Genomic DNA, 24,191 nt, shown 5'->3' with positions numbered 1-24,191 from the left:
AAAAAACATTGTTTTTAAAAATAAAATACAAAAACGATGTAATCGATTCAGAAATAAATGTTACACTAATGTTGACTTATACGGGACAATATTTTGCAAATGTCGCCCCAATCCTCTCATAGTGTTACACTTTTTGCATTTTCAATTGAACATGTTCATATGTCCATATGTACATAGTTATTTCGACCAAATATTAGGTTAAAACCGCGTTCAGATGAAGAACTTTCTCATAATGCATCTAACATGCCGTTAGCATAAAAAAACGCATTCACTTTTTCCATTTTTATATATATGTATATATATTACATATATAGTCGAAACTTATCTCCTTTAGCCCATCAGAAAGCATACTGTAGGCTGTAGTCCATCGCACGAAAGCTGCAAATGTTTCCAATATTTTAAGGTCGCGGGATCTAAAAAATAAGATAAATTTTTATATTGTCCGATTGGGCTTAATTTTTTGCCTCTTTTTCAACAAATGTTATCTTCTTCTTTTTCTGTTCATACAAAATTTGCTTGAATGATAGCCGTTGATTTTAAGTGTGACATTCTCCATCATGAACTTGGCACAACATTTTTCCACTCTCTGTAGGCAACCCCATACAAACGAACACTACACCCGGTATTGGTGGGTTTACATATTTTAGGACAAACGGACACAAGATTTCGATTTCAGTGAGACATGCTCCAATTGAAATCACCATTAGGCAATTTGAAGTTCATTGTGATACCAAATTTGCGACAAACCAAGGGCTCTGGTGTGCATCAAACTCACGACACCGGCACTGGTAATCCGAGCACGCTACCAACTCGGTTACGGGGCGCATCAACGCTAGCGTAAAGAAAATTTTAATTTCGTGCACCACTGTTTCAATATAATTTTATTGATTGTTATGTTTTAGGCATATTTAAAGCAATTTTATTTATAACATTAATTAATTTGTAACAATAAGTCAACAAAAGCAATATAATAAAATGCTAATAGTTATCATAAATTTAGTCCAACGCCAAGGAACACTTTTCATCCTCCGTATGACCGACGCATTCAATAGCTGGTCGATGTTCTGAATCCCACATCCCTGGACCACAACGTTTGCAAAGTCTTGCTAAGGTGCAAGGAATTTTCGGGAGTTGCCTGTACTGATGAAGCATTCCACGAGCTTTTCTTAGTATTAATTGGCCATCCATATACATTGCTAATGAACTAAAATGTAAAAGCATTTCGTCAGATCTGAGATTTTGAGCAATGACATCATCTGCATATACTGCAATAATTGCTAAGCATAGAAAAAGATGAAAATAATCCGTTAAATAATTCGACCAACAAGCTTCCCACATGCGTATTACAACTGCCTCAGTAAATTCTCTTTTAAAGCATAACAGAAGCCAACGGTGGCAGAATAATAATTCCATAGCATCAGTATGTAATTGAAGATGGCTATAAAATCGGGGAAGCATAATGCGTATAAGCTCCCTCAAAAAGTTAAGATTACGATCAATATCGATGTCTGTTGGCGTGCATACAAAGAAGGCACGTTGCATAAGCCCAACAAAACACCAAAAGGTTTCGGACTCGTTTTGTATTTCACATAACACTGGTGCCAATAAATCACTCATTCCTTGAAAATAGGATATTCCAGTATTGTAGAACGCGTAATTTAAAAGGATGTTTTTCATTATTTCGGTATTGGAGTTGTTTTCACCACAAAAGAATGGGTTTAAGCGATCAGTTCTTACAATATCCTTTTCTACTACACATTGCACGGTTCTCCAAAAATGAAGTTGTTCTTCTGGTGACATTGAATACGTACGTCTTCTCGTTATATCTTCATACTCTTGTCTTCTGATGTCCATCAATACCGCCCGATCTTCGAACGTAGATGAAAATGAATAACATTTAAGCAAGAAAGGCCATACAGTTTTCCGAAGACTTTTTTCAAGGCCTCCAAAAAATACACACTTTCTCAGGGTTAAATCGTCGTCTATTTGGCCCTTTTCATTAAGCAGTGTAGCGTAAAAAAAATGTGTGGTTATCCTTTGAACACATCCTTCGTCTGGGTGCATTTCAGATCTCTTAACTTCTGGCCTACATACCATAAACTGACGATATTGTATGTGTTGTCTGTCAAGCCCAACAGTATTGGTATTATTGTGCAAAAAACAGTGCCATTGATGTAATACCTAAAAGTGAATTGTAAAAAGCAGTTATAATATTAAACATAGCGATATAGGTAAAATCGCTTATTGAAATTTGAAATTTTTATCAACCAAAGATGTTTTTCCTAAAAAATAAGTTAAAACTGTTGAGGATGGGACTCCTTCTTACTAATATTAATTTATTTAAAATAATATTTAGCGTCAAACCCAGACAAATGTCACAGTCGTCCGCTACATGTTATAATTTACAATTTTATTGGTCGAGGCTAAAACAGACGAACAAATCCGCCGACGATTTGAAGTATTTTCATTTTATTAGAAATATTTATTTAAATTAGGACTTAGTATAGCCAATGGCCCAGACTCCCAAATAAAATAGTCTTTATTGGTTGGTCACAAGACATACATAGAATGAATATTTTTACAATGTGTTTCCTAGTTTCATAGATCGTTAGAAATTAAAGCTTGAAATGTTGAGAGCAAATAAGTAAACAATGAATTTCCAATATATTTTAAATAGACTCAAATAGTGAAACATTAAACTCAAACATACGAGAGATCATTTAAATATTATAGTAACTTGTTTAAACAAGAATAAAGCGATCAATAAAAATAAAAAAATTATAGACTCAGCCACTGAAGTCGTCACGATGATTTGGCTGAACCTAGTTTAAAACTTTTTGTATTATTTTGGTCGAAGTCTTCTTTCCATCGTATTACATACGTCAGGCCAGGGTGTGAGCGTTTTTTCATTTTTGATTATGTGCGTTGACTTGCGTTTCTGCGAAATAGAAACTCTTCCTGTTTTTGGATGTATGTGTGTTCTGTGCTTCAGCGGAATAGGATCTCTGTCCGTTGTTTGGGGGGAAAGCGCCCACACCCACCCACCCACTTTTTTTGTGCTTCTGCAAAAAAGGAAGTCTGTGCGCTTGTGTGAGTTTGTTTTCGGTTCAATATTAGTGTAGGAGAGCCATATTTCTCATTAGATATATGTGCTCATTTCAGGACCATTGGTTTAGAGTCAAATCTGATGCGTATCAAGTTCCAAGTGACACCTCAGGATCTTTGATGGTGGCTCTAGAATATCAGGTTTCATTTTCCTCGATATTTTGGTAAGGGCCATCTTTACGTGGTATGAATTTGGAAGTAATATTTTCACCAATGTGAAATCAAGGTCTATGATTTGAGTCACAATATTTTTTATTTCGATCTTGCTGCTTTTCCAACGATTCTTTTGTTGAACCCAGTTCGACAACAACATCTGTCTATACTTCCAAATCTGCCCCCATATTAGTTATATGTCACGAGTTAAATGAATTATAATAAATATGAATTTTCCCCTCTTTGTTATTATAAATACCAATATCTCAATTCATATTTGCAAAATTGCAAACCTGGCCATGTTAACTTGTACTAAACCTAAACACACATACCTGTCTCCTTTTAACTTCAACTTAAATCGCTGAAATACATTTTTATGTTAACCAATACATTTCGTATGACGCCTTAGTTACTTTTGTCACTGCCATCTTTCACTTGTGCAGCAGCAACGATAGAAGGCGATAAGGGTCATCATCCAATAAAACTCTGCAACATTTCGAAGCTACAACTTTTTTCTTCATTTTATATTATTTCCTTACACTTCTGGTAGATTTATTTCACAGTCCACTAGAAGGCTCTGCCGGAGTTGTACACCTTTTGCATTTTTTAAAGTGTCTGCAATTCTAAGAAGATGTAGAGTTGTCGAACTTCTGACTTTTCACGTCTTTTTCACGTCAAATACACAACTGTGTAACCCGCACATTCACATTATGGTGTATTCATTGCAAACTGAATTGTTGGTAATTTTAAATTCCTTGTACTGTGTCCTTTGCTTTGATAATTGAGTTTTAAATCTCGGTTTCTTCTTTCAACTGCATTAGCACCTGGGTGGTAGTATGGTATACGTTTGAATAATACCCAAACAATACGTAATCCCCTACAAATCGCTGAACAAATTGACAACCATTCTCGGTATGCATACGCCGTGGGATACAATATCGCAATCAAATTTTACTTAGAACAATTGTTGTGCAATTTTCTACTGTTGCGACTTTTAAGGTGAATAACTCAACCAAACAGCTACATATATACTCGATAACTAAATTGGTGTTAATGCTCCACTTGTAGGCAATTTGTTCCAGTTTTCAAACCAACCGAAAAAGTCATCGAAAATCAGCACTGTGTTCTTTAATATTTGCCTAACTTAGCGCAACAGCTTTTATCATGCATGGCTCATTCATTTTGAATTTAAATGTGGTACTAAAAAAATAATTTTTGAGATAAACCAAGCGCATTTGCTGCTGGTTTGAGAAAATCTATTCCAATTGGTATTCTGATGTCCTTTGCCTTAGGCAAACAAATGAAGCTAATCCGCTTTAATCTTTTACCTATGAGGATATGTACAATTGTGGAGTAAACGATCTCCACCCGGGAATACCATCAGCCGAAATTATCTCTGCTGAAACCTTTTGAAATTCTATTTCTTTCGGTCTAAGCTTTTTAAACAAGGTACATCCAGCTACACTCAGACTAGCAGCTGTATCCAAAAATGCTTCGCCATTTAAGCCATTAATATTGATGTTTACAACTACATTTGTGTAGACTGCGTTAAAATCAAGTTTTTTCGGATTATTAAGGGTATTTCTGCAATATCCGGCTACACCACAGTCTTAACAATTTAAGGTAGTCTTGGGTATCCTTTGAGGCAGCTTTAATTTTCTTGTAGTACGTCTCTGCTGTATTTTTTTTATTTTATTAATAGATGAATTTACATATTGCTTGTATTAATTCCTTTATATATATAAAAACTTGTTTTACATCAATGTTTGGCATAGCGATATTGCTGTTAGCCATTTTTTCAATACTAGTATGTATATATTTACACAATTAAAAAAATCAAATGTGATTAGATATTATATTCATTCAGTATTAATTTTCTATATTTACAACTTGAAATAATATATTTATATAATGACAGAAACTTCGCGCCATTTAGTATATCAATAACTTCACTCTCTTCAAGAATGCTTTTACCAAAAAATAGGTTTCTGCAATCGGCAAAAATTGGGCAAGCTCCAATAAACTGATATGTGTTTTCCGGTTGGTTCAAATTGCAAATTGTACAAAAATTATTTTGATTATTACTTCCTGTAAAATTTCTGGCATTTAAATCAAGCAAACCTCCTCTAGCTTTTAAAATCAAGCCGGTTGCATGTGAAGATAGATCTTTTGTACAAGATGGTATTTGATTGTATTGGAGACAAGGAAAGAGATCATGGAATTGCGAGTTATTGGCACTGATACAAAAATCATTAAGTTCTTGAGTATTTAAAACGTCAATAATCTCCCTCCAATAATAAGAACAAAGACGGACATTATTATCAGGGGGAGAGTATTGTATCCTGTGGCATATATTAGACCATTCCTTTGCCCAATATATATTCAATTCTATAACTTTTTCTGCTAGTATCCGTGGCAACCTGTGTGACCTTAAACGCAGAACTCTGTTGATATAACAAAAATGATTTTTTAACGTAGACATATATAAAGTGGATAGACCAGTTTCTAAGTAGACCATATAGTTTGGCGTATTATTTGGAAGATATAACATTTTCTTAATAAAAAACCTTAATAGTTTCTCAACACATTCATATTTCTGAAAGCCCCAAATTTGTGATGCATAAAACATTATCGATCTGGAGCATGCTGTGAACATTTTCAGTTTATTAGTCATTGATATCTTAGGGTGGGCCAAATACTTCGACCATGTCGAATTTATAGCCATCTTGGAAGATACAAGTTTTGTCTGTAAGTGAGCGTTGAATGATAAGTTGTAAGCTAGTTCAATCCCTAGGTAAGTGTATCGGTTTACAATCTCAATTTCTTGATTGTTATAATGCCATCTAAGATTCGTTCTTATTCGACTACCTTTACGAAAAACAAGTATTTTCGATTTTAATAAGTTGACCTTTAAACGCCATTTAGTACAATACCCTTGCAGAGCGTTTATCATTTCTTGTAAACCGGTGGGCGAATCAGGCAGAATTACTATGTCATCTGCGTAAAGTAATACTTTGATATAACAACCTGCGACACTGACTCCGCCCGGTAATTCATTGGGCAAATCGTTGATGTGTAATGAAAAAAGTGTCGGACTTAAAATACATCCCTGTTTCACACCCGAATTTACTCTAAAGGATTTCGAAAAACCGTAAACGTCCCATACCTTAGTAGTCGTATCCTCATACAGACCTTGCAATATTCTGATAATTTTCGTAGACAAACCCATGCTTGACAATTTGTAAAAAAGGCTGTTTCTAGGGATCAAGTCAAAAGCCGTTGAAAAATCAACGAAAAGGCTATACGTGGATTTATTATTATTCATATTGAGATATACCGTATTCACAAGGTTAAAAATGTTGTCAACTGTTGAATATTCCTTTCTGAAACCAGCCTGAAATTCATTAAGAATGGTTTCACGTTCCAGCCAACTTGTAATACGATTCAGTAAAATAGAGTTGAAAATTTTCGAAATTGTATCCATGAGAGATAATCCTCGTGTAAAAAATTTTTATTAAAGATGAGGAGGACATCCCTCAGAAAATTATGGGAGCATATTTATAATATTCATAAGGTATGTCATCTTGCCCTGGGGACTTGTTTGTTTGCAGCTTTTTAATAACATCGAGCAATTCGACAAATTCTATAGGCGAGTCCAGGAAGGGTTCTATGAAAAATGGCATACACCAGCTTATATCCTGATCTTCATCAGTTGTTTGTAAAATCTGTTCAAAGTGGCATCTGAACTGTTCTGCATTAAGGTTTCCCCTATGGGAGCCAGAAGAGATTCTTAACGAATTGGACAGCGCCCACCATTCTTTACTGCAATTTATCGAATCCAGTTTCTTTAAATTGTTCTTATAATACTCGTGTTTCTTTTTATAGCATAAAGACCGAAATTTAGCCCTAGATAAAAAATAACTTTTTCGATTTGCATGAGTGTGAGAACTTTTGTATTTCCTTAAATTTTTCATCATATTCGCCCGCAATCGAAAACAACCCCAATCGAACCATTTCAGTCTCGGCCAAAAACTGATTTACTTTTGCTAACCATGTTCGATTGTCGTATGTTAGATATGATTGAGTCAATCATGGTATATGCTGGTAAATTCGTAGAAAAATATGAATTGTTGGACAGTGCTGAGAGGTTATGTCTGTATTGAAACTTAAACTTGTCTTTCCAATGTATTGGGTTGCCCAAAAAGTAATTGCGAATTTTTTAAAAGAAAGTAAATGCATTTTTAATAAAACTTAGAATGAACTTTAATCAAATATACTTTTTTTCTAAAGCAAGCTAAAAGTAACAGCTGATAACTGACAGAAGAAAGAATGCAATTACAGAGTCACAAGCTGTGAAAAAAATTTTTCAACGCCGACTATATGAAAAATCCGCAATTACTTTTTGGGCAACCCAATAGTTTCTGTATGTTCTTTATATTGTTATCAATCATCTGACATCGATTAGGTATCTTGATTTCCAAGCTTAAAGGCATATGGTCGGAGAGAATTTTCACATCCACACTCAAATTTGCAACATATCTCTAAAAGTTGAAGGAACATATATAGTAGTCTAATACAGAGCTACCCATTACTCCGCTATAGTCTCCTTCTGTATCACCTATTGTTCTACCATTCAAAACACTTCCACCTATATCTTCAATAATTTGCAACATCTTTATGCCATTTGTGTTCACAGTTTTATCTTTAGATCTACGGTAACCACTTATATATTCAAAATCTTCAAAAAATCTGTTTTCTATCAACTGTCCTTCCCCTATTCTTGCGTTTAAGTCACCCATTATGCAGAAATTTTCAGGATTGAGCTCCTTTAGAAATGTTTCAAAACATTCTGCTTCTGTTTTCCATTTTGTGCAATTCAAATACGATGGAATCAAATTGAAAACACACCCATTAATGTTGGTAGACAGAACAGTCACATTATTAATCGTAATGAACTCTAGCTTTAATTTATTTTTAACATCCTTTTTAAAACCGTAAAGGCACCCACCACTTGCACGACCAGATCTACGTACTCTTGTCGCCTCGATCCAATGTATGTAATAATCTCTTAAAAATTTTGAAAAATATGACATTTTACTTGCTTCTACGTGGGTTTCAAAAAGAAAAAAATATTTCAAATTTATTTATGTATATAAGTTAAGAAATTATCATAATTAAGTGCTTTTTGAAGGTTAGAAGGCACGATTCGAATTGCTATTGAGCAGATTTATAAGTATCATTATCCTTATTGTAACTATCTCTAGAAATAATATCAAACATAGTATCACCAATAATGTCCTTTAAAAAGGTGGCATCTTTTTCCGAGACAGCAGAAATTTTCCCCTGAGCCCAGTTGTAGCGCTTTTCGTTGATATAAATAGAAAACTCGGCTAATCGTACATTTACGTTGCTTCTTTTGTTCAGAACCTCATTTTTTAGCTTTTGCATATTATACCGGATGCTTTGCTCGCTTTCTGTATAGTCTCGCTGGATGAATATGTTCTTTTCATTTAAATTTCTTTTAGCAGATAAAACTTTTTGAGCCTGAATGCACGAACCTAATGTAAAAATAAACAGCTTTCCTGATGCAACCATTCTAGTTGTAAACACATCGACATCCACGTTCAGATTTTCAGTACATATTTTAATAAACTCTTTTTTTGCAAGAACAGAAGACGTGCAAGTTAAGCCGCTAACAACTACATTTGATGAACGTGACCTTCTATCAATTGTTTCCAGGCGAGTCATTAGCTTATTCATTTCCTCTTTTAGCTTTATATTTTCTTGTTGCAATTCCCGTATTTCATTTTTCATTTCGATCAAGTCTTCTTTCTTTCGACATCTTTCAGCTTCTCGTCTAACATTTCTCCCAATTTGTTCCAAGAAAACACATCTTTTGCGTTGGAAGTCATATTGTTGTTAGGGTTACGCTTTTTCGAAGTGCTATCTGTTGTTTCTGGCGATGTCGATAGTAACGGTCGCTTTGCACTCATTTATTTAAAGAAGTGTAGCATATCATTAGGCGAAAAGTATTTAAACAAGTTCAGTGTTAAAAAACACGAAAAGCACTTTTACTTATCGATAACACTCTTTTACCACCAGCTGTTGATTTGTTATCGTTGTATAGAATATGGCAGGTTCGATAGAAGAATTCAGCTGATGTTTTGTTTTTTTTTTAATTTGGTGGTAAAAAATTATTCCAGTATTTTCTTTTGATTTTATGCAAATACTGATGAAAAAACACCAAGATTAACAGTCACCTGTAGTTCAGAAACCGATGCCCTTTCTGCTCAGTGATTATATGTAGTATCCCAGATCGTCAAGCCAATTTTAGGTGTCAGGATGCGGTAAGTAGCCGGCAGCAACGACTGGAGCTTATGAAAAACACGTCTGACTATGGCGAATACTTGTTCAAACCCCTCTGCTGTATGAATTTCTTTTCGGCAATACGAACCTCGAAGGGAGGTCGTGGCTTAGGTTCTTTATTCTCTATGATAAGCATTGCCACCTCTTGGAAAGAGCTTACGCCTTCCCTTGATATCTCTTCTCGTATCGAAATAGGAAGTTGCGAAAATATAATATTTACTATCGTATTTTCCTATAAACGAGCAAAAAGACGATGTTTACTAAAACCATCTGTTGACCCGAAAGATTTATGTTTTTCTTGATTGAGCTCAGCGAATAATATATACTCCAATCGGTTTTTGGGCGGTAACAATGATTTTCTCAACAAATCGATCGCCATCTCAAACGTCTGGGCTTCAACCTTGACTTCCTGCCATCAGGCGGATGCATAGGCCTCAATGAGAAGTGACAAACTTGTTAAAGCAAGAAAATCCGAAAACTTTTCATCATCTTTATAGACCAAAATGGTGGCAATGAAATCCTCAACCTTAGTAGTTTTACTAAACCGAGCACTGCATTTTGCAAAGGTACTTTTAGGTTCCTGTCTGATGTTTAAACTTCCAAGTAATTCCATAAATTGCCCCTGTGTTAACGTTATTTTAACTGAACTATTAGAGTGACAGTTCTAGCATTTGGCAGTGCATTATATCGTTCAAATAGACCAATGCAGAACCCGTTCTTTGAATGTTAGACTGTCTATAATTCGGTTAAGGAACCTGATCAGTCGACATATTTGGCATTTGCGTCAGCTGTTGTCCCGTATTAGAATTTGGGAACTTTTCGGGGTGTTACGTGTGCTTCTACGCATATTGGCGTTTTCACTAACTAATAGTACGATTTCAATTGTCATATAAGTAAATATTCGTCGCACTGTAAATGTGATTCAATTGAGTTAGATTTGAAAATTACAATTTTATTACAGTTCTCAATGTCAATTTCACTGAATTTTAAAAAGCACCCGTTGGAGTCTTCTCTGGTGTTTTCTCCCACTTCTCTCCTTAGCGGAATGATACATTATTACTCAAGTTGAAAACAGACCAACATTCAAACAAACACCATCCGAAAGAGCAGATGAAAACAACAACAACTTCTGCGATGATGTCTTATTGGAATTGAACAACACAAAACTTCACCTACTACAGTGCCTTCTTGGGCTACAACAACAACAATTTCGTCTTCGATGATTTCTTGTTAGAACTCAAAATACACAAAACTTCGTTTCCGATTACGTTTTCGTGAAGTCCAACAATAACACAGAATTGCGATTAGGAAGCTTCAACGCAATTCTGCATCGCTAGTGAGGTTTTTTCTTTAATTTTTTGTTTTTGAAGAAGCCAAAGTTTACCTTAAGGATACGGATCAACTATTCAGAAGAGTCAAAAGGGGGTTGCATATGGCATATGACTGGGCTAGACTCAGAGGTTTCAATGGTTACCAGGGAAGACTGAATTATGCCTGCTCACGAGGAAAACAAAGGTGAACCAATTTGAAGCACCACGTTTCCTCAACAAAACGATTTCTACATCTGCCAAAATCAAATACTTAGGAGTGATCTTCTTTAGGAAACCTTATTGGAAGTGTCACATTCAGGAGCGTACTGAGAAGGCTCGCAGATGTTGGCAATGTTGGCACTATGTAGACGAGTCGTATGTTCGAAATGGGGCCTGAATCCGAGGATAGTCCACTGGCTCTTTCTAAGCGTGGTTAGACCAATACTTACTTACGCCTCAGTAGTTTGGAGGACTGCTATGGAGAAAAAGTGTAACATAAGGACCATAAAACAAGTTCAGAGAACATGTTGTTTTGGCATAGGCGGAGCGATGAAGATCACGCCCACTAGGGCACTGGAGACTATTCTAGATATCCGACCCATTGACATACAGATTAGATACAGGCCTGTTGGTCTACATTGAGAACCCAAGAACTGAGATCTGTTTTAGACTGCCTGACCATAATACGGTCCTGCAGGCGGAGTGTTAACATCTTTACGGAGACTAAAACGGCCGTAAGGGCTATAACAACCAGGAAAAAAGGAGATTAATGCTTTTCTGAGGATGGCACAATCCGCGTCGATTGGTGCAGGGTCATAACGGCGAAGGGTGAATGAAAGGGCAGGCAATTTGGCAGAGGACTGCCGTTAATAAACTTGGTCGAGGCAGTCCGAGTTAAGGGAGTGGGCGACTAATGCTAATGCAACATTGTGGAACAGCGAAACGGTCGGTAGGACGGCAAAAATCCTATGGGGGGATCCAGATCGTGAGAAGACGAGGTTATTACTGAAAGGAAGCAAGAAGGAGGTCAGTATAGCTTTTGATATCATAACGGGACACATAGGACAAAGAGCTAACTTAAACTTAAAATTTTTTTTCGAGGTTACTTTTTAGTTTTTAGCGAGCACAACAAGCCGATTATTAGATTAGGTGTATGTCCATAGTGGCATGGGGCGGATTAATTTCCGCACTTTTTTTAACCTAACCTATTGTTGGTCGCCAATGTAAAGGATGAGACTACTTCTTATTAATATTAATTTATTTAAAATAATATTAATGGCCAAACCAGACAAACGTTCAAGTCGTCCACTAAATATTATAATATTTAATTTCATTAGTCAAGACCTGGACAGTATAGCCCGTAGCCTTAGTATAGACTCCCAAATAAAATGTCCGCCTTTCTTCAAGGTGTTCTTTATTGGACGGTCACAAGTCATAAGATGAATATTTGTACAATGTGCTTTTTAGTTTTATAGAGCAGTGGATCGTTAAAAATCAAAAGTTGGAATATTGGGAGCAATTGAATAAACATAAAATTTTCAATATATTTTAAACCGACTCGAACTATGAAACATCAAACTTAAATACACAAGTGATCATTTAAATATTCTAGTAACTTGCTTAAATATGGTAATGAAAATAATCAATGAATCAATAGACCAATATAAATTAAAATAAAAAAATAACCAATAGAACTATGACGCTTGTTACAAAAGTAATTTTTAAAACTATGGGAAGTGGTTGCGGATTATAAACCGTCCCAAATCGCTAATAATACGAAAAAGTAATCCCGAAAAATCCATTTCAGGATGATGCTCATAAAATCCATGAACATTCTCCATTCTATTCCCTGGTTCAAGTCTGGAATTGTAGGTACCCAAGTGCTGTTCTCTTCTTTTCATGGGGAAATCTGTCGAAATCGATATAAAAAATTCATATAAGCTAATAAGTAGTATGTTCTAAGTTCGGCCGGGCCGAATCTTGGGAACCCACTAGGGATCACAAGTTGGGACGGAAAGTCGACTTTTCGAATTTTATCAAAGTAGCAAAAGGCGATTTTTCGACTTATTTTTGCAAAAAGTTGACTTTTCGACTTTTGCAAAAGTAAACGTTTCGACATTTTGTCAAAAATTTCTAAATAAAATACAAATTTTCGAAGACTTTTGTCATCAAGATTAAATAATTTATTTTTATTTTCTATTATATTAAGAAGAGTTTTAAATGCGATATTGCGTTTTATTGTCAAAACCAAAAATTTGCTGTCCCCTTTTTTTGTGTTTGAATTAAAACTTGAAATGGTCTATATATCCTAGCTGACTTTCAAATAGTGTTGCTCCGAATGTTAACATTTTATTGCACATATGAGTCGCGAATTTTTATTCTCTATCACTTCCTCTATAAAACCCAAAAAGGAACATACAAATATCTCTATACTACCCGATTTCATGTATCGAGGATTATCAAAGACCATTTTTCAAGAATGTAAAATTTTTTTAATTTCGTTGCTGTCGTAACCATTAAACACGAAAAAACACCTTAAATCGTCGACTATCTATCATATATCATATATGGGAACTTCTATAAAATATTGTTCGATTCGTCCATCATAGAATATACATTTGCCGTGCCGAGAAAATATCACTTGCCAAATTTTAGACAAATTGGAACAAAAATGTGGGTTTCAGAGTAAAAACACCTAAAGTTAGCCCGATATGGGCCACATTCGCATTTTATAGGCTTAAGATGTATAATCTGGATATCGATCATAGTATGTAAAGATATCACCAAATATTGTCTTCGGTCTAAATAACGTTTCAACTTTTATATAAGTATTCAATTTCAAAAATATACTTATGGCAACAAAAATAAACCAAAGAGTAATGAATCGTAGCACTTGAGAATAAAGCACCCAAATGTATCTCAGATGGAAATGGATACGTCACGCATCGCTAGCAGTATAATAAGCAAAGCAAAACTTGCATCTTTTTCTCTCGGTGCAGCTTTCTTTTCAACTTCAAAATCGATTATTTGACTTTTTAGCCTGTGAAAATCAACTTCGACTTTTAGACATTTTTACACAAAAAGTCGACTAATCGAAAAATTTAAAGTTGTCTTTGGGTTCCATAGAACCCATCACCATGGATTCTGCTAAGAGTTTAAACCCCATTTACATTTCTCATTAAATCCGGATTTAAGGCTCTCGTCAGCTGATTTTATAAAGGGAAAACTCATGATAAAGCCATTAAATCCAGATTAAATAGCAGTGTAAACGGGGTTTTACACAAAGGATTTGGACCGTACTTGACTCGATTGTTGGAAGTCGTAACAGAACACTACGTACAAAATTTCAACCCCATCGGATAAAAGTTGCTGCTTTCAGTGGCTTGAGATGTCAAATCAGGAGATCGGATTATATAGGAGCTATATCATGATATACACCGACTTGGCGTTTGTTGAAAGTTATAACAGAACCCTATCAGCTTAATCGCATAACAACTCAAGATGTCAAATCGGGAGATCGGTTTATATGGGAGCTATATCAGGTTATAAACAGAGCTATATCAGGTATATAAACCGGCGATTGTTAAAAGTCGTAACAGAATTATATGCCCAATCGGTTAATAATTGTAGCTTTTAGGAGCTCAAGAAGTCAAATCCAAATCTGAACAGGTACAGCCCATTTGAAATCCCCACGACCTATATAAATAAGACGTATCTGTGTAAAATTTCGCGCAGCCCTAGGCGTTCAACCGATTTCGTGATTTCCACAGACGGGCGGATATGGCTAAATCGACTTAGAATGTAAAGACGGTCTAGAATATATAAACTTTATGGGATCGCAGATCAATATTTCGAGGTGTTACAAACGGAATGACTAGATTAGTATTCCCCCTATAGTGGTGTGTAGAAAAACAAGTGAAATAAATGAAATCCTTTTTCTATTACGAAAGCTGAACAGAGTATCATGGTTTAGCCGCGAAATCCAGGCTTTGACATACATGACATAATTACCATGTAGTGTACCGTTAACAGCTGAGTACAAATTTTTCTCGCGAGCGCACTGTCTATCAACGGGTTTTGATTGCGTGTGAGTATTATAGTTAAGAAACATAACACACACAAACAACGAAAAATGGCGCGAACTAGTAACGTACACAAAATCAGGCTTGCACTCATCACTTATTTTGACAGACAGTGCACTCAATATTTTGTTGTTGGACAACTACAACTACTTTTGAATGAATATATCATGATTGACATTAGAGATGCATCTACATCTCATAGTATAACCGAGTACACGCCGTCACTTGCCGCACTTATTCCGCAAGTGCACCCGAAGTTCTATGTGCCCCGCAATGATACCGAAGGCCACACTGACGTCCACCGTACATCATCTCAGTAATACCGTTGTCTTCCCACTATGCGGATCCATCCATAGGATTTTAGTCTTCCTTCTGACGGTTTCACATTTCCAAGGGCGCGCGCGACTAGCTTTGTTTATTTATGGCTGTCCTCAGGCCCTTACAGCCAAGTGCCCAAACGTTACGAATCATGCCATCCTCAGAGAAGGAGATAATCAAAGTTCAAAAAGAGTTATGTAGTTAGAGCGTGTCGAATGATAGCAATCTCTTATGATGAGATGTAAAAATGATATAGGGGATTGTTTTTTACACTGGTGAGAAAAAATTTTCATTTTGGTGTGCCAATCGACCATTTTTCTAACTGACAAATGTTGACGATTGTCAAAAAAGTCAAAAGTAAAAAAGATGTGCGCGCCACATAACAATACAGGAAACAGCAAGAAAATAATGATTATTTGCGTAATGAATATTTTTCAAAAATATTTTCCATTACTGCTAGCAGTTATATTGCAAATGCGAACGTTGCAACGTGGAGATATGTACATGGAGATGTTTACATAAAAATGATGAACAAAACTCATGTCAAGTAAACAAACTATTGACGCCGTTATAGAAAAATCACTAACGGCGGTACTTTTGTCCATTATTGTTAAATAACAACCCAAGATAAATTAATTTAAAGTTAGTGGCAGTTGCCCAACAACAAAATATTTAGTGCACTATCTGTCAAAATCGGTGTTTAGTGCAACCCTGATTTTGTGTATGTTAATAGTTCGCGCCACTTACTAGCCCTTGGGATACTCAAAAATTATTCTCCACACTTAACGTCATATTTTTACTATCCCCACAATTTTGCTACCATTCTACACACAGCCAGAATTCACTAATAGAAGGTTAGGTCACATGTAAAAACATAAAGTGGATAGGCCCTATAAACATCATTAAGGATGTCAAATCTGACGATTGAAAATGTCATCATATAGGAGAAAACGTAAACAAAGAATGAATGTAAAAAGAGAACAAGTTGACATCCTCAATGCCAAGTACTGTCAAATATTAAAAAAAGTATATCGGCTGATCGCTTGGCTTAACCTTATTCAGTGAATCCTGACACACAGCCTTGTTACTAAATATTAAATTATTTACAGAACTACAAGTTTCTATTAGATGTCGCCCGAAGAAAATTATCGTTCTTCCTGTGTGGAGAAAAGAATTTCCGCCACCCACCATTCCATGACATAATTACCAGGTAGTGTACCGTAAACAGCTGAATGCAATTTTTCCTCGCGAAGTGCATTAGCTGTGAACGAGTTTTGGTTGTGTGTGTGCATTATAGTTAAGAATAATGCCACGCACAAACAACGAAAAATGGCGAGAACTAGTAACATACACAAAATCAGAGTTGCACTAATTACTGATTTTGACAGATAGTGCAGTCAATATTTTGTTGTTGGACAATTGCCACTACCTGTAAATTAATATATCTTGAACTATTCCTAAAAAAAACAAGGTGGATTTAAAAAGGTGGTCTCACGCAAATAGCTGTTACCAGCCGGCCAGGTTTGACGGTATTAAGATGTCAGATTTTTGTGATCTTCATTCTCGCATATTCTCTACTCATATACGCACACGTACACAAATTTCTTTGTGTGTGTTGGCAAAACGTCGATCAGCTTGATGGCAAGATGGCGGATTGCACCATATAATTTGTGATTGTTATACAAATGAGACAACTTTAATTGTATCGCCATAAAAAAACAAGAAAACAAACCAACACAAAATTCGCTATTCCTGATGGCGTCGAATATGCGTGCTTAGATAAAATTCTTAAGTTGCAATTTAATTTATTTATTTTTTTTAAATACCTACACAGCAAGACAATAATTCTATATTATATAATAATCTTAATCTTATAAATTATCCCACTTAACAAAAATAAAATTATGTGAAAAAAATTGTTATAAAAATTATTCAAAGTATAAAATCAATTTAAAAACAAGAACAAAGTTTAAAGAAAAAAATTGTTGAAAAATTTGTTTATTGTAGAATAATAACATTTTATATTAAGAAAAAAATGCGATCTAAAATATAAAGTAGATTTAAAAACGAGTTTAGGAGGAAGAAATACATACAGTCAAGAATTTTTATAAATTACTGGACTGAGAAAAAAAATTTTTACATTTAAAAATTTAACAGTGAGATGATTTAATTATGGTGTATAGTGTGACTTGTTGGAAATTTAGTTTATAACATATGTTATTGAAAAAAGCCATAGCGGGCTGTTAGGCGCGCAAATTATGTTTTGAGAGGAGAGCTTTCTGAATATCAAAAATAATTATGAAATAATAATTTTGACTCTTCTCATTCTCCTCTCTGCTTAGAGGTTTTTCAAAGATTCTAATTTATTGCTGTTTTTTCATGTATGATTTTTGATTTTCCCAGCATTGTTTTCGTATGAATTTTTTGGCAATTAAATGAAACTTAAAATGCAGAAAACAGACAAAATATAGTCATTTACAGGTAATGACAGCTGCCCATGGCGAAACAATTAAGGTGGTCTCATTTATACAACAACCACAAATCATATGGTGCAATTCGCCATCTTGGTATCAAGCTGATCGACGTTTTGCCAACACAGGTAAAGAAATTTGTGTGCTTGTGTGTATACGTGTGCATACATGAGCAGAGAATATGCGAGAAAGATGATAACAACAAAGAGAATGCAAACAAAAATCGGACATCTTAATACTGTCAAACCTGGCCGGCTGTTAACAGCTGCTCGCGTGAGACCACCTTATTAAATCCGCCTTGGCAGCTGCCCAACATCACTGATTTTGACAGATAGACTCATGTCAGGTAAACAAACTATTAACTCCGTTATAGAAAAATAACTAACGGCGGTACTTTTGTCCATTATTGTTAAATAACAACCCAAGATATATTCATTTAAAGGTAGTGGCAGTTGCCCAACAACAAAATATTGAGTGCACTATCTGTCAAAATCGGTGTTAGTGCAACTGTGATTTTGTGTATGTTAATAGTTCACGCCATTGTCGTTGTTTGTGTCATCGTTCTTAACTATAATAGACATACACAACCAAAACTCGTTGAAAGATTGTACTCAGCTGTTTAAGGTACACTACCTGGTAATTATGTCATGGAAAACATACACTCATCAAATGTTAAAAAGTTAGTTATTAAGGCGCTAATACACCGCATATAGATATCTCATGACATTTCACTTTTTGTATTCACAGGTAATTGAAAATGTTTGACAAAATTGTCAATTTACATACGACTCATAATTTTTTCTATCACACCTGTATGCCATTTTCATATGACATAACCCAAAAGTTTGAGCAAAAGCTGATTTATTATACGTAGAAATTGTTAAAGTTGTGAGAAAACTGGTTAATCATAAATTTTTGAAAACAATTTAATTTGGGGTTGCTTTCATTCGACTGACAATAAAAACAGTAAAAAAAGTGATTTTCATATGTTAAGTACGTTTTTATCACACGACATGTAAAATTCAAAGTGTGCTGAATTTGACATGTCATAGGACAACTACATGTAGTGTTTTAGAGCCTTTAGACACATGGTGCAGGATGATTAACTCCTTGTTAAGCGCAGTATGCACCTCTGCCGAAATTATCGTTACCATAAGAAATGCGTTGACATATCCTAAACGAAATTTTCGTTATCGATACAGTTACCCAAAATTTCGCCTACAAGTACATTGTACCTCAAATGATATTTTCTTTGCGTAACAGGGTGACATAATAGGCATTAGTGAATTTTTTCTCGCAACTACAACTGAGTATTCTGTTCAGCTTTTTAGGCGGAATGCTGCCAAACTTCATATAAAAAAACGTCGAAGAAACGCTCAAATTTTAGTGGCATTTTTGTTTATTGGTTTTAGTGTCATTTTTGTTTCATTGGTTTCAATGGTTCGTTTTTTATTTTGTTTATTTGCGAAAAAAAATAATATAACCAAAAGTGCAGATAGAAAACTTCTTTTGGTATGAATATAAAAACAAAACGTAACTGCCAAATTCCTCTCGTGGAACAATTAAATATTTTCTCGACTATTTCTAAAGCAGAATAGAATACCAACCCTACGAATGGAAATTTATACTTTAATAGCTCCATGCAACATAAAATAAAGTTATTCGCAAATAAAAACTGTTAATCGAAAATTTCGCTAGAGGTTTTTTAAAGAATTTGAAGCGCATATTTGAGGGCTTAAGATACACACGTCTTTTTGCGAAAAAATATAAACATTATTCCTGAGCTCAACAGGAATTTATTCAAGATTTGTAGAACTAATCGTTTAAAAAAAACTATATTTGAAACTAATAAAACATACAATTGTGTTTTATTTTAGTAGTGAATGGATAAGCCGTGAAGGGCAAAAATAAAACGCAAAAAAGTTTTCTGTGAGTCTGTTTGTTTGCCATTAAGCGGAAATATTTTTAAAATTTGTACCTTAAATTTGCAAAACGTGTGTGGACATAGCAGTTTAACAAAATTAATTAAGATATGTGCACGAAATTATGTATATAATTGATTTAAATTTAATTTTACCATTCACAATAGAGATATTTCTGCAAGTGGCCACACTTATTTGTGAAAAACATAACTTGGCAATCCTGACAACAGATGTTTTACACAAGCCTGGGGCCGAGTTACCGCATAGGTGACGTAACTGTTCGTAAATTGTTCGAAATCTCTCTATTGTGAATTATGTATCTCTTTATTGAAAGACAATTTTTGTAATGTAGGAACCCGATTGCTTAAATTAATCATTACTATAAAAATTTTGACATAAAAATTTATATACAAGTGGCATAACATCTATTAAATTCGAGATGATATTTAATTCGAAACGAAAGCGCACTCGATCTCGTATGCTGTAATTCTGCCCCTGCAGTGGTAATTTATCCAGATCTTCGTTGTCCTGGATAGATTTTATTTTCATGCAATTTTTTTTGCGCTGCACTATAAAGTACTAAAATAAAACTGCTGATATAACTAACAACACATATAATACCAAAAGTAACAATAACTAATCAATAAGTATTGCAACTAGGTTAGGTTAGGTTGAAAAGAGGGTGCAGATATTGATCCGTCCATGCCACTATGCACATACACCTAAGACAGTAATAGGCTTGTTGTGAGCTCTAAATACAAAAAAAGTATCCTCGAAACAGAAAATCTAAGTTGGGAATTCCATGCTACTTACAAAATCCTTAATTGTTTTTCATGCCACGCTTCTATCTGATATTGTGTCCCCTTCATCTATTAGATGTGAATGTCGGGCAATGACAAAGGAAATGCTCAAACGTCTCATAATCTTCACCGCATTCCCTACACATGCTATAACTTGCCGCACCGATTTTATATAAGTGAGCTCGTAGTCCTATGTGTCCCGTCATTATACCAATAACTATACTGACCTCCTTCCAACTTCCTTTCAGTAATAGTCTCGTCGTCTCACGATCTGGACTCCTTAAGGTATTTTTGCCGTCCTACCGACCGTTTCGCTGTTTCACAGGCTAGCATGCGCATTCGTCACCCACTCCCTTAACTCGGACTGCGACGACTCGAAAGGCATCGGGTTAACCAAGTTTATTGACGGCAGTCCTCTTGCCTTCACCGCCAAATCGTCTGCCCTTTCATTCCTCCTTACTCCATTATGGCCCAGTACCCAAACGATGCAGATTTTGCCATCATAAGAAAAGGCGTTAATCTGTTTCTAACACTTCAAGACTGTTCGTGTTCTTACCGTCCTGGTTGTTGTTGTCCTTATGGATTGTTTACTGTTCGCAAAGCTGTTCAAGCTCGACGTCCTCGTGTTAGCACCACACCATCACATGCATTCCGTAATCACCCGGATCACCGCATGCAGGACTGTATTATGGCCAGGCAGTCTAAAACAGACCTCTCCCACTCTATCCTCTAGCTTTGGTCCATCCATGTAACATTATCTTCCAGATGGCAATATTATAGTTCCGTCAATCCAAGACTGTGCCGCTGGCAGCAGTTCTATTGTTGCCTCAATTGTATATGGTATGAGCTGATGCCATCCTCAATCCATTCTCCCATCGCCTTAAATCCCATAGCCGCAGTAGCTGCCTCACACTTAATCTGTATGTCAATGGGTCGGATATCTAGAATATTTTCCAGTATCCTAGTAGGTGTGGCGATCTTCCTCCGCCTATGCTAAGACAACACGTTTTCTGAACTTGTTGTATGGTCCTTATGTTCCACTCTTTCTCCATAGCAGTCCGCCAAACTACTGAGGCGTAAGTAAGTATTGGTCTAATCACGCTCCTGTAGAGCCAGTGGATTATCCTAGGATTCAGATCCCATTTCGAGCCCACGGCCCGTCTACATCGTCTGCGTAGCACACGGGTTCAAATCCCTCCTCAGTCAGCATCCGTAATAGGTCATTTATGATGGTCACCCATAGGAGTGGCGATAAAATGCGTCCCTGTGGCGTGCCTTGCGCACTTTCTCCCTTATATTAATGCTATGGGACATACAATTTATCCACTTATTCTTTAGCATATGGTTAATCCAGTCTATAAGGACCGGGTCCACCCGGTACTGGTCTAAGGATTGGATCTGTGTGTCGATCCGCCCCTCGATGTCAATGCATACCGTACGTTTTGGCATCGAAGGATTTTTTTATTTTATGCACAACCTCGTGCAGGGCAGTCCCCATCGATCTTCCCTTGACGTAGGCATGGTGTTTGAGTATGAGTAGTTTGCTGGATGTCCTACTCCTTAACATGGTGTCCACAATACGCTCCATGGTTTTGAGTAGAAAAGACATAAAGCGTATGGGTTGTAGGCCTTTGGTGTCGCATAATTAGTCTTGTCGGGCTTGGGTATAAATTCCACCCTTGCCAGGCTTTCGTAGTTTATGCAAGTCCAGGCACGCTGTAAAAATATTGGCCAGGGGGAAATATTCCATCAGGTCCGGGTGACTTAAATGGTTTGAAGCTCCTCAAGGATTCCTTCACCATAAACTCCGTAATTATGAACCCTCGATCGACATCATTATTCCAAGATTCCGGTATCACCGTGAGTCCCGTCGTATACTATGGAAAATGGGGTTTCATTAAAAGGCTCAACATGTCCCCCGTTGTCTCTGCTCTTACTCCCATGTCGTCTACTAAAGTTTAATTTTGAACATGGGTTTTTGAGAGAAACAGAAAAAGTTCCAGGAGGTACGTTTCTGGACTACGCTCTGGTAGTCTTATTGTTTTCCTTCAATAAGACTACCGCTTTTGTACGACGTGCTCTGTTAAAAAGTCTGCGAACCTCTTTCCCAATATTGCGAATCTCCCTGGGCATTCCAGGGTTTTTCTTGGGCTGATTTCCTTTCCGGAGGAGGACAACCACCTTCGAAGAACCCCACCAGTGCAGTCGTAATCCTGTGACATTTTCGTCAATGTCTTCTATGCTTTAACAATCTAAATTATTTTATTATTATTATTTCGGCGCTGGCCGTGCTATTCTAAACCTAATGTAGCTATGGTCAGAGAAAGAGTGTCCCATGGAGACACTCCAATCCTACACCTCATCGTTTAAATTTTCCGAACATATCGTCACATCTAATACCTCCTACCTAATCCTATTAACAAAGGTAACGGTGTTACCAATATTAAGTGTTCTTAGATCGTTAGTATTCAAAAACTCCGTCAGGGCTTGTCTCCGCTTATAAGTGTTGGTACTACCCCACGAAATGTGTTGAAAGTTCGTATCGTACCCTATTAGTACCTCGTTTCCTGTCTGTTTTGCTTTCCTCACCAGCCCTTGCAGCTCCAACGTGGGTGGCGATGTCGGAGAGTCAAAAGGCAGATAAAGTGATTCCAAGTATGCTCCACCCTCTCCCTGTCTCTCCACTGTTGCATCCCACGTGGACAATTCTGGGGAAAATATATAATTCAAATTTCTATGACTAATAAGGTAGGTCCTCGGCCCAGTACCAGTCAATTGGTGGTTGATATGGTGCAGTCCAGAAATTAGGTTTTGGGTCGTCTATGGCTCCTGAATTAAGGCAATATGAATCTTGCCCTTGCTGATTTCTTCCAACCCATGGACAAATCAATACCTTGTTGAAGCTCCCATACTTTTCAAAAGTAGCGATTTTTACACCTAGTCTAGTGAAGTCTAAAATGAATTTAGAGTAGATAGAATCCGAATTGGGATCCAAATGTTTAATACATCGTTGGAATGGTAGTGAAATTTCCTTAAATGGTATATTGGGTAAACAATGCGGTCATTTATCATGGCTAATGGTGACGAAAACAAAAAAATTTGGAAAATTCGGTTTTTTTGTAAAATGGACCTAATGTTGCCGGTTACATAAATTCGCACGGAATAGAGATCCACGATTCTTTTGTGTTTTCTAGAAGAAGTGATACCAAATAAAAGTTTCATACGCATATGAGCAATAAAGTTTGACGTAATACCTTTTTTAACAGTGAATATAGCACAACTTGAAAATCTACTTTTTTTAGTATTTTGGCTGCCATGACTTGATTTATGGCTAGGATATAGCGAAATATGCCTTATGTTATTGGAAACTTTTCAAGCTTTGATTCAAGTTCCAAAAAGGTAAAAAATCCCCGTGGAAATTTTTTTAGTGTGAAACTTTGAAATTTTAATGAAAAATTTACCATATCGATCTTAAGATAGCGGGGTGGTTTGATATCAAAATAAAACAAATTAGCATTTAAGACTTTTCTTAATACCTCCGAATTATGAAAATTGAAATAAATGATAACTTGAATTTCGCAAAGTTTTAATAAACAAAAATATTTTTTTTTATTGAAAACGATGGCATTTTTAAACCGCTGAATATATTGATATGATATATTTA

General features: G+C 35.9%; 1 protein-coding gene across 1 annotated transcript in view; it reads right to left on the bottom strand.

Moving 5' to 3' along the window:
• Positions 1–847: 847 nt before the first annotated feature.
• LOC106087636 (TBC1 domain family member 16) overlaps positions 848–24,191 on the bottom strand; it is a 79,023-nt gene continuing 55,679 nt past the window's right edge. The window contains exon 2 of the mRNA XM_013252749.2: positions 848–2,181. Within this exon, the coding sequence (XP_013108203.1) occupies positions 997–2,181 (1,185 nt within the window). The 3' untranslated portion in view covers positions 848–996. The remainder of the gene's footprint in view (positions 2,182–24,191) is intronic.

Source organism: Stomoxys calcitrans, chromosome 3 (assembly GCF_963082655.1).
Source record: "Stomoxys calcitrans chromosome 3, idStoCalc2.1, whole genome shotgun sequence".
Taxonomy (NCBI): Eukaryota; Metazoa; Arthropoda; class Insecta; order Diptera; family Muscidae; genus Stomoxys; species Stomoxys calcitrans.
Note: the sequence above shows the minus strand (reverse complement) of the source record. Positions and strands in the feature narration are given on the sequence as shown.